Below are 12,382 nucleotides of genomic sequence, written 5' to 3'. Positions count from 1 at the left end.
GGCAGAATCGAGTAAAATCATTCATTTATATGCCCTATGATCCAGTACCTCTAGATCATATCTAGCTTGTCTATTAAGTGTATATCTAATGAGATTATGTGTACCTATATACATCAAAAGACATATTCAAGATTGTTTATTACAGCATTATTTATAAGAGCTGTTACTTGGAAATTACCCAAATACCCTTCATCGTAAGAATGGATAACTAAATTATACATTCAATATAACAAAAACACAAAAATTAACCATTGCTATACAGGTAAAAATAATTCACGGTGATAGAAATCAGACAGTAATTACATTTGAGAAGAGGTAAGGTGTAATGATTGGAACTGAGTATCGGGAGATTTCTGTGATGTTATGATATTCTTTTTATCTGTGGTGGTTATTCAGATGTGTTATCTGTGATAATTAAACAAGCTTTACACTTATGATTTTATGTCTTTTGTGTACAACTCATATAAAATATTATACATCATTAAAAGGTGTACTTTAGGAAAAAGAACCCAAACAAAAGCTATGAAACTGGATGAGATAACCAAGCTTAAATACAGAAGAAACAAATGTCAAATAAATTATTATTAAAGAAATGAATGGGTAAATCAGAGATTTAATGAAATTTAAGAACAGCAATCCAAATAAGAAAAGGGATATCAGAAAGTAACACATATTGAAGTAAACATTTCCTAAGTCAGTTTGATATATTCACGTAAGTAGATCAGATAAATATTGTGTTGTATCTACACTACTACTAATGCTCATTATCATAAAAGAATCTGGACTCTGGGTCTGAATCTAACTTCCGCACTATTTGCTGTGTGACTTTGGACATTCTTAATGCTTTTGCCTCACGTTTCTCACTTATGAATAGGAACAAGAAGAATACCCACTTTATATGTTTGTTATGAGGATTAAAATCAGTTAGTTGTTTTAAAGTAACTGCCACAGTGTTTGAGACATTGATCGTTAAACAAACAAACCAGTTCAGTTCAGTTCAGTTGCTGAGTCACATCTGACCCTTTGCAACCCCATGGACTGCAGGCACGCTATGCCTCCATGTCCATCACCAACTTCTGGAGTTTACTCAAACTCATATCTATCGAGTTACTGATGCAATCTAACTATCTCATCCTCTGGTGTCCTCTTCTCCTCCCACCTTCAATCTTTCCCAGCATCAGGGTCTCTTCTAAGGAGTCGCATCAGGTGGCCAGCATATTGGAGCTTCAGCATCAGTCCTTCCAATGAATATTCGGGACTTATTTCCTTTAGGATTCACTGGTATGATCTCTTTGCAGTCCAAGGGTCTCTCAGAGTCTTCTCCAACACCACAGTTCCAAAGTATCAATTCTTCAGAGCTCAGCAATTTTTATGGACCAACTCTCATATCCATACACGACTACTGGAAAAACCATAGCCTTGACGAGACAGACCTTTGTTGGAAAAGTTATGTCTCTGGTTTTTAATATGCTGTCTCGGTTGGTCGTAACTTTTCTTTCAAGGAGCAAGTGTCTTTTAATTTCATGGCTGCAGTCACCATCTGCAGTGACTTTGGAGCCCAAGAAAATAAAGTCTGTCACTGTTTCTCCATCTATTTGCCATGAAATGATGGGACCAGATGCCATGATCTTAGTTTTCTGAATGTTGAGTTTTAAGCTAACTTTTTCACTCTCCTCTTTCACTTCCATCAAGAGGCTCTTTAGTTCTTCACTTTCTGCCATAAGGGTGGTGTCATCTGCATATCTGAGGTTATTGATATTTCTCCCAGCAATCTTGATTCCAGCTTGTGCTTCATCCAGCCCAGCATTTCTCATGATGTGCTCTGCATATAAGTTAAATAAGCAGGGTGACAATATACACCCTTGACATACTCCTTTTCCGATTTGGAACCTGTCTGTTGTTCCATGTCCAGTTCGAACTGTTGCTTCCTGACCTGCATACAGATTTCTTAGGAGGCAGGTAAGGTGGTCTAGTATTCCCATCTCTTTCAGTATTTTCCACAGTTTGTTGTGATGCACATAGTCAAAGAATTTGGCACAGTCAATAAAGCAAAAGTAGATGCTTTTCTGGAACTCTCTTGCTTTTTCAATGATATAATGGATGTTGGCAATTTGATCTCTAATTCCTCTGCCTTTTCTAAATCTGGCTTGAAAACATCTGGAAGTTCATGGTTCATGTACTGTTGAAGCCTGACTTAGAGAATTTTGAGCATTAGTTTCCTAATGTGTGCTGCTGCTAAGTCGCTTCAGTCGTATCCGACTCTGTGCGACCCCAGAGACGGCTGCCCACTAGGCTCCCCCGTCCCTGGGATTCTCCAGGCAAGAACACTGGAGTGGGTTGCCATTTCCTCCTCCAATGCATGAAAGTGAAAAGTGAAAGTGGAGTCACTCAGTCATGTCCGACTCCTAGCAACCCCATGGACTGCAGCCTAACAGGCTCCTCCATTCATGGGATTTTCCAGGCAAGAGTACTACATTGCCTTCTCCTAATGTGAGATGAGTGCAATTGTGCCGTAGTTTGAACATTCTTTGGCATTGCCTTTCTTTGGGATTGGAATGAAAACTGACCTTTTCCAGTTCTGTGGCCAATGCTGAGTTTTCCAAATTTGTTGGCATAATGAGTGCAGCATTTTCACAGTATCATCTTCTAGGATTTGAAATAGCTCAACTGGAATTCCATCACCTCCACTAGCTTTGTTCGTGGTGATGCTTCCTAAGGCCCACTTGACTTTGCATTCCAGGATATCTGGCTCTAGGTGAGTGATTATACCATCGTTATTATCTGGGTCATGAATCTTTTTTGTATAGTTCTTTTGTGTATTCTTGCCACCTCTTCTTAATATCTTCTGCTTCTGTTAGATCCATACCATTTCTGTCCTTTATTGTGCTCATCTTTGCATGAAATGTTCCCTTGGTATCTCTAATTTTCTTGAAGAGATCTCTAGTCTTTCCCATTCTATTGTTTTCCTCTATTTCTCTGCATTGATCACTGAGGAAGGCTTTCTTATCTCTCCTTTCTGTTCTTTGGAACTCTGCATTCAAATGGGTATATCTTCTCTTTTCTCATTTGCCTTTCACTTTTTTTTTTTTCACAGCTATTTCTAAGGCTTCCTCAGACAACCATTTTGCCTTTCTTTTTCTTGGGATGGTTTTGATCCCTGCCTCCTGTACAATGTCAGGAACGTCCATCCATTGTTCTTCAGGCACTCTGTCGGTCAAATCTAATCCCTTGAATGTATTTGTCACTTCCACTGTATGATTGTAGGGATTTGCTTTAGGTCATACCTGAACCATCTAGTGGCTTTCCCTACTTTCTTCAATTTAAATCTGAATTTGGTAATAAGGAATTCATGATCTGAGCCACTATCAGCTCCAGGTCTTGTTTTTGCTGACTGTATAGAGCGTCTCCATCTTTGGCTGCAAAGAATATAATGAATTTGATTTCGGTATTGACCATCTGGTGATGTCCATGTGTAGAGTCTTCTCTTGCGTTGTCGGAAGAGGGTGTTTGCTATGACCAGTGCATTCTCTTGGAAGAACTCTATTAGCCTTTGCCCTGCTTCATTGTGTACTCCAAGGCCAATTTTCCCTGTTACCTCAGGTATTTCTTGACTTCCTACTTTTGCATTCCACTCCCGTATAATGAAAAGGACATCTTTTTTGGGTGTTAGTTCTAGACGGTCTTGTAGGTCTTCATAAAGTCATTCAACTTCAGCTTCTTCAGCATTACTGGTTGGGGCACAGACTTGGATGACTGTGATAATGAATGGTTTGCCTTGGAAATGAACAAACAGATCATTCTGTCATTTGAGATTGCATCCAAGTACTGCATTTTGGACTCTTGTTGACTATGATGGCTACTCCATTTCTTCTAAGGGATTCTTGCTCACAGTAGTAGATATAATGGCAAAATGATTTGATTTTGTGAGTTCATGTTACTAAGATCAGATCAGTTGCTCAGTCGTGTCCGACTCTTTGCGACCCCATGAATTGCAGCACACCAGGCCTCCCTGTCCATCACCAACTCCCGGAGTTCACTCAGACTCACGTCCATCGAGTCAGTGATGCCATCCAGCCATCTCATCCTCTGTCGTCCCCTTCTCCTCCTGCCCCCAATCCCTCCCAGCATTAGAGTCTTTTCCAATGAGTCAATTCTTCGCATGAGGTGGCCAAAGTACTGGAGTTTCAGCTTCAGCATCAGTCCTTCCAAAGAAATCCCAGGGCTGATCTCCTTCAGAATGGACTGGTTGGATCTCCTTGCAGTCCAAGGGACTCTCAAGAGTCTTCTCCAACACCACAGTTCAAAAGCATCAATTCTTCGGCGCTCAGCCTTCTTCACAGTCCAACTCTCACATCCATACATGACCACAGGAAAAACCATAGCCTTGACTAGACGAACCTTTGTTGGCAAAGTAATGTCTCTGCTTTTGAATATGCTATTTAGCTTGGTCATAACTTTCCTTCCAAGGAGTAAGCGTCTTTTAATTTCATGGCTGCAGTCACCATCTGCAGTGATTTTGGAGCCCAGAAAAATAAAGTCTGACACTGTTTCTGCTCTTTCCCCATCTATTTCCCATGAAGTGATGGGACCGGATGCCATGGTCTTCGTTTTCTGAATGTTGAGCTTTAAACCAAATTTTCACTCTCCACTTTCATTTTCATCAAGAGGCTTTTGAGTTCCTCTTCACTTTCTGCCATAAGGGTGGTGTCATCTGCGTATCTGAGGTTATTGATATTATTCCCGGCAATCTTGATTCCAGCTTGTGTTTCTTCCAGTCCAGCATTTCTCATGATGTACTCTGCATAGAAGTTAAATAAACAGGCTGACAATATACAGCCTTGACGAACTCCTTTTCCTATTTGGAACCAGTCTGTTGTTGCATGTTCAGTTCTGTTGCTTCCTGACCTGCATACAGATTTCTCAAGAGGCAGATCAGGTGGTCTGGTATTCCCATCTCTTGCAGAATTTTCCACAGTTTATTGTGATCCACACAGTCAAAGGCTTTGGCATAGTCAATAAAGCAGAAATAGATGTTTTTCTGGAACTCTCTTGCTTTTTCGATGATCCAGCGGATGTTGGCAATTTGATCTCTGCTTCCTCTGCCTTTTCTAAAACCAGCATGTTACTAAAGTTCATTTAAATCAGTAAACTGAAAAACTTCTAGATACAATAACAGTGTTTCATAAAAAGTAGTGGAAGGATTCATTCAGCAAACAAACAGATTTTCTATAACCTAGTAATAATCATTTAAAAATACAATGTAAGTATTCTGCTTTTGGGTAGAGTGCAGGAGATGACAGCAGGTCAATACTTAACACCATAATGAGTAGAATCAATCAAATAATTACCAAAATCCTACTTTTATAGACAGCAAGGAGCTTCAGACCAATAAACTAGACAAAATAAAATTCTATGAGGAAAGTTTTCTAAGTTAAAATATAATCTCTGGCTTTTCCACCCACCCATTTCCACTGAGGGTATTTGCTGATTTTGGTCATAGGGCTGACCATCAGCGTTTCCAGGCAGAGAACTTTTGTTGGGATTTAAAGAAACCAGAAAGCTATTAGACATTTAGAAATTGGAAACTTGAATAGACTTAAACAAATGGCTGTTTTTTCCCTGGGAGCAATTGTGGATTGCAGTGCTGTACACAAGTCTGTAAGGCTAGACAAAAATCTATTGAAAGGCAGAGGACAATCTTTTGCATTCTTCAAAGATCTGCTAGGGAAGTAAGCCTGACCAAAGAACAATGAAACTTGCCACTTCAAGATATTTGCCAGTGTTTGAGGCTTATATTGGTTAGGCTGGAGGCAAGAGAGACAGGCTAGAATATAAGACTGTTAAAGGTAAGTCTCCTACAGCGACAGGAAGGAATGGATGAAAACCCACCATATTCTCCATCCAGCTCTAACCCAGCGAAATTTCTGACTGAATTGGAGTGATCACTTCCTCTTATATTCTGCCTGTTGGCAGAACTGAAGACATTATGATGGATGATAAATCATCTATAACCAATATGGTTCTTTTACAAACAAAAATAGATTCATTGGGAAAATATTATAAAAGTTTAGTGATTTCGTTTGCAAATACAAATAAATTTATACACATGAATTACAAATGGATTAAAGTTAATATTTAAATATCTCTATTTTAAATAAATTCACCCAAGTGGCAATATAAATTGGCACAACTACCTTAGAAAACAGTCTGTGATTTCATCCAGAAAATATATATTACTGAAACTCAGGAATTTCATTCCTCAGTGTATACTTCAGTGAAACTCTTACATATATTTTTATAAGACTATTATAGCATCAGTTTTCTTAATAGCTCCAAGTGGAAATAAGTTGAATGTCCATCAACAGAAGGAGGTCTCAATAATTTGTGGCACAATGTACTATTTTACAGCAAAAAATAAAACAAAACAGTCCCCCTAAAACCTTAGCTATAGACAACAACAGGATGAATCTCACAGCATCGAGAAAGAGAAGCAAGGCACAATAGATTGTATTCAATTCATATAAAGTTCAAAGAGAAACAAAAATAAATTATAATATTTATGGATGTATAACATATATAGTAAAACTAAATAAAAGCAAGGAACTGATAATGATAAAAATTCAGAATATTGGGTGGAAGAGATAGTTGTGATTGGGCCAAGAATGTGTTTGCTCTTTATCCCTTAAGGCTTTGGCCAAGCATCTATTCACTCTGAGGTGATTTACTTTAATTAATAAATGTATGCTTAATTCAAACTATGTATGAATTAAATAATGATTTCTAGTACTAGAAACATTGTAAAAGTCTACAACATCTGACAAAAATTGAATTATGCTTCATCAACCAATCATATCCTTTTCAGAGTAAATATACAGATGGTGGCTCAGATGGTAAAGAATCTGCCTGCAATGTGGGAGACGCAACTTCGAACCCTGGGTTGGGAAGATCTAGGATGGGAAGATCCCTTGGAGAAGGCAATGGGTAATTATTCCAGTATTCTTGCCTAAAAAATTCCAAGGACAGAGGAGCCTGGTGAGCCACAGTCCGTGGCCTTGCAAAGAGCTGGACACAACTAAGAAAGTAACATTTCACTTTCCTACAGATGCATATTGATTTACACATGGTATACTATGGAGAGTATAGTTCAAATTTGAACATAACTGTACTATTTAGATTTAAATTACTCATACATTAGCCAAGTAAAATAAACACTACTACCAGATGTTTCACATTACCTCTAAACAAAACAAAAGGAAAATACTAATGCTGCCAAAGAATGCTGACAAGATATTTTATGACAATTTTTCTTCCAACACTTTTGAAAGGAAGAATCAGTTTCACAGTTTTTTATGCCTCAGGCCTCAAATTCTCTGAAGTTGTTTTAGATGTAATAACAGGAACTGATGGGAAAAAAAATCACTTATTATATGTCATCCATGAATCATGCTTTTTTTCCCCAAGGAATCTCTTCAGGAATAACTGTCATAATTCTAGAATTTAAAAAAATCATAATAAAAAACTACTTTTTTAGAGAAAAAGTCACTACTAAAAATAGGCAACATTTCTGCTTATTAATTAAACTAATAAAAGAGTATATTTATCCTCTGTTTCTAGGATGGACCTTCCCCAAAGCAACAATTTTGGTCCACTACTAAGATTTCATATAACTCTTTTAGGTAATTCCATTTAGTAGCATGGCTCAACTAACTTTTGTATAATGACAAAATCTCAGTATCAACTGAAAGATGGAATTATCTTTCTTTTGAGTTACAGGCTGATTAACATAAGGTCACTTACGAAGAACCTCAAATTCAGTAAGTCCAAAACTTATCCCACTTGCTCTCAAACATTCCTTTTTCCTCTCCTCCTTAGATTAACAGCAACACAATCTACTTAGATTCCCAAGCCAGAAACCTGAGTCAATCTTTCCACTTTCCCTTAGATATTCAATAAATCACCAAGTACAGTTGATTCTATTTTCTTAAATAATATTTCTTGAATATGAGTTGTTTTTCTTCAACCTCATGGCCATGCCTTAGTTCAAGTCTCAATCACTGCCTATATTCCTGCAACCTGGTTTCCTTCCTTATAAATGGAACCTTTCTTCTCCACTGAAATAAGATCTCTCATTTATCAAAATAAAGTCATCACCCCGATTATGCCACTTTCTTTCTTAAAATCACATAATGGCACTTGATAGTTTTCAGTTTCTTAACATGGCATAAAGGTTCATTGCCAGTCCTACATCTCAACAGTCTTTATTTTATACCCTATGATCTGGTGTCATATTATCTCCTTTTTATGATTTCACAAATGCCTCTGCTTCTATATAGAATTTCAATTTGCTCAGTATACCTCTTAGAAAGATTTTGCTGATTATCTTTTTTGAACAAGTGTCCTACCTATATATTCCATAGAATATTTTCTTCACCTTTATCATTTAACACATATTGCAATTATAACTGGAGAAGGCAATGGCACCCCACTCCAGTACTCTTGCCTGGAAAATCCCATGGACGGAGGAGCCTGGTAGGCTGCAGTCCATGGGGTCGCTAGGAGTCAGACACGACTGAGCGATTTCACTTTGACTTTTCACTTTCATGCATTGGAGGAGGAAATGGCAACCCACTCCAGTGTTCTTGCCTGGAGAATCCCATGGACAGAGGAGCCTGGTGGGCTGCTGTCTATGGGGTCGCACAGAGTCGGACACGACTGAAGCGACTTAGCAGCAGCAGCAGCAATTGTAAGAGCACCTTTAAGCATCACAAAAAATTAATTCAACAAGCTCAGTTTTATTAATTCCTATTTTATCTTTTGAAAAATGAGGGATCTGGATTAGACTTAAGGTTCTTCCCAGCTAAACTATTTTATGAATTTATATCAAGTTGGAAAGAGTCTCTTTACATGCCTGACTTTTCTCCCCAACTTTCTGCTAGAATGTAACCATGGTATTAATTCCTGATGTTGCCCATACAAAACACCTGAGATACTGAAAGTAACAGAATATAACATAAAGATTAATGAATTTAACTTATTTAAAAATAATGTAATCAATTGAAGAACTATTTACTAACAGCTTGAATTTATTGAAATTGATTTAGAAAAGTGTGATCAAATCAAAGTTAACAATTTGTTAAGATCTTTACATATCATTGTTAACAGTGTAACTCAGTCTTGTTTATCCTTGACTACTGCTATCCAGTTGTTAAATTTTATTCATGGAAAATAAGTTCAGTTCTCATTAGATTTTAAACTGCTTTTAGAGAAGGGCCACACGTTATGCAAGAATACTAATAATCCACAGAATTTAGTAAGATGTAAAGACAGAAAAATGTGACTATGCTGTAATATTCAAAGAGTAAGGTCAATTTTTCAGTTATTGTACTGTTAATTTTAAATTGAAATTGGCCTACTGTGTTATCAAAGGAGCCAGAAAAATTTATTAGAAGACTAATATTATTTACAACTGGTGAGAGACAGTAAGAAAAAGAAATTAAAATGATAAAGAAATACTTTATGCACAATAATGCTTATATACAGTGCTTTCTTAAGTAAATTTTCAATGAGTTTTACAAGAAAGGGTTCCTTTTTTGATTTTCCTACCATGTATTGATGATGGTAGATGAAATCTGATGATGATTATCTGATATGCATATTTTAATTCAAACAGAATAACTGGGAGTTAAATGATATCCCAACACAAGTAAAGATTCAATAGTATAAAGAAAAGACAATTTGTTGCCCACCTTCCCTCCAAGATACTAAGTTTTTGTAGAGGTGAAAAATGCCATACTATACCTTGATTTCTTCTATTTCATCTGGTACTATCTTGTATGCTGATATAGTCCCACCCAACCTGAAATTAGGAGAAAAAAATACTCTCAAAACCAGCAACAGTGTATTAAAAATATGGACTATTTTTGCCATTAGCAGCCGAGTGCCACCAGTAATTGCCCATTACCCACCCCAGTAACTATGGAGGAGAAAAACAACCATTTTGTGCTCAGGTTTCCCATATAGTAGTTTAAAAAGACAGATAATAAATGACTACTGAAGGAGGAAACATAAGTTAGATTTTTAACCATAATTAAGCTTCTCTTATTGATGGTTTTTATGATGCTCAAACTGCCACTTTGATTAATAGATTCTGTCACAACTAAGATGTATCAAGAACAGTATCTGACATTTCTGTTTTCATGGCATCATGAAACACAGCTAGGTTTAAAATACTTATACCATCAGTATGCTACAGCACTGCACTCAGGTAGACTGATTCCAAATTTCATGTTATTTTCCTTACAACATTCTGCTTTCCTGACTCAAGAAAGGACAATGCTAGAAGTAGCAGTAGAGTAATTTACTCTAGTCAATATGTGGAAGTATTACATTGGCAGTAACAGTGGTAGTCATAGCAATAATACTACAGTTAGTAGTATACTGAGTATTTACTATATGCCAAACACTCAATTGTCAGGTTTTACGTGGTTTTTTTTTTTTTCTCATTTAACTCTAATAAATTATAATAAGGATTATGAAAAAATGAGACAAGCAATTTTTGAAAGTCTCACAGCTAGAAATGGCAGACTGGGCTTAAGATAAGCAGTCCTATCTTCCAAAAATTGATAAGCAGATTCTTAAATTCATATGGCAATTTAAGGGACACAGAATAATCAATCTTGAAAAGATGAAAGTTGGAGGATTTATATTTTCTGATATCAAGTTACTAAAGAGCTACAATAATCAAGACAATGTGGAGCTGGCATAAGAATAGACATACAAAGCAACAGAGTACAACTGAAAGTCTGGAAACAAATATCACATTTACGATCAACTAGCTTTTGTTTTCCTTTTATTTTATTGTAATTTACTTTTTGCTTATTAAATAAATTTTATTTTACTGTAAATATTGTAATTTGAAATTTTAACCATTTTTAAGTGTACAATTAAATGATAAATGATGGGCAACCATCAGTACTATCTATTTCTAAAACTTACCCATTACATAAACAGAAACTCTATTTAAAAAAAAAAAAAAAAAAAAAAACAGAAACTCTATAATCATTAAGGAATAACTTCTCATTTTCCCCTACCCCCATTTCCTGGTAACTACTAACCAACTTTGTCTTTATGAATTTGACTACTCTAGGAAACTCACAAAGAGAAATCATACAATACTTGTCCTTTTGTGTCTGGAAAATGTTACCCTGCCTTGTTTTCAAGCTTCATCCACACTGCAGCACCGTATCAGAACTTCATTCCTTTTTTATGACCGTATATTTTCCACTGTATGTATATACCATATTTATTTATCCATTCATCTGTTAATGGAAACTTAGATTGCTTCAATTTTTTGGCTACTGTAAACAATACTGCAATAAACATTAGCATACAATATCCGAATCTCTCTCTCCAGTTCTTTTGGATATTTACCTAGGAGGTGGAACTGCTCAATCATATAGTAATTCCAAGTTGAGCATTTGAAAAGACCACCAAACAGTTTTCTGAAGTGGCTGTACAGATTTTATTCATACATTACCACCAAGAATGCATGAGGGTTCCAATTTATCCACATCTTCATCAATATTTGTTATTCTATTTTTTTTAATGGCTACCCTAATGGGTATAAAGGAGAAGGCAATGGCAACCCACTCCAGTACTCTTGTCTGGAAAATCCCATGGACGGAGGAGCCTGGTAGGCTGCAGTCCATGGGGTCGCACAGAGTCGGACACGACTGAAGCGACTTAGCAGCAGCAATGCGTATAAGGGCTTCCCTGGTGGCTCAGAGGTTAAAGCATCTGGCTGCAATGTGGGAGACCTGGGTGTGATCCCCGGGTTGGGAAGATACCCTGGAGAAGGAAATGGCAACCCACTCCAGTATTCTTGCCTGGAGAATCCCATGGATGGAGGAGCCTGGTGGGCTACAGTCCACGGGGTTGCAAAGAGTCAGACACGACTGAGCCGACTTCACTTTCACTTTCAATGGGTATAAAGTATCTTTTCGTATTCTTATTGGCCACTTGTGTCTCTTATCTAAAGAAATAACAATTCAAGTGCTCTGACAATTTTTTAATTGGGTTTTCTTTTTGCTGGTGAGCTGTAGGAGTTTTTTTTTTTTATGTATTCTGGATATTAAACCCGTATCTAAGATATTATTTCCAGATATTTTCTCTCATTCTGTAGGTTGTCTTTTATTTTCTTGATAATAGACTTTGATGCACCAAAACTTTTAATTTTGATGAAGTCCTGTTTATGTACTTTTTTCTTTTATTGCTCACCTTACTAGTGTAATGCATAAGAATCAATTGCCAACTCCAATGTCTTGAAGGTTTATTACTACATTTTCTTGAAAGTGTTTTATTATTTTAGTGCTTCTATTTAGGG

The 12,382-nt window shown here is 36.7% G+C and overlaps 1 protein-coding gene across 10 annotated transcripts in view; it reads right to left on the bottom strand.

Annotated features, from left to right (window-relative positions):
- The window catches only part of GPHN (gephyrin), a 538,290-nt gene that overhangs the window by 329,527 nt on the left and 196,381 nt on the right, over positions 1-12,382 (bottom strand). For all 10 annotated transcript variants that reach the window (XM_027552205.1, XM_027552200.1, XM_027552202.1 and 7 more), the window contains exon 3: positions 9,799-9,856. In XM_027552205.1, coding sequence (XP_027408006.1) covers positions 9,799-9,856 — 58 coding nt within the window. The remainder of the gene's footprint in view (positions 1-9,798; positions 9,857-12,382) is intronic.

The sequence above is a fragment of the Bos indicus x Bos taurus genome, chromosome 10, assembly GCF_003369695.1.
Source record: "Bos indicus x Bos taurus breed Angus x Brahman F1 hybrid chromosome 10, Bos_hybrid_MaternalHap_v2.0, whole genome shotgun sequence".
Classification (NCBI taxonomy): domain Eukaryota; kingdom Metazoa; phylum Chordata; class Mammalia; order Artiodactyla; family Bovidae; genus Bos; species Bos indicus x Bos taurus.
The sequence above is the reverse complement of the archived record's forward strand: the minus strand, read 5'-3'. Positions and strand labels throughout refer to the sequence as shown.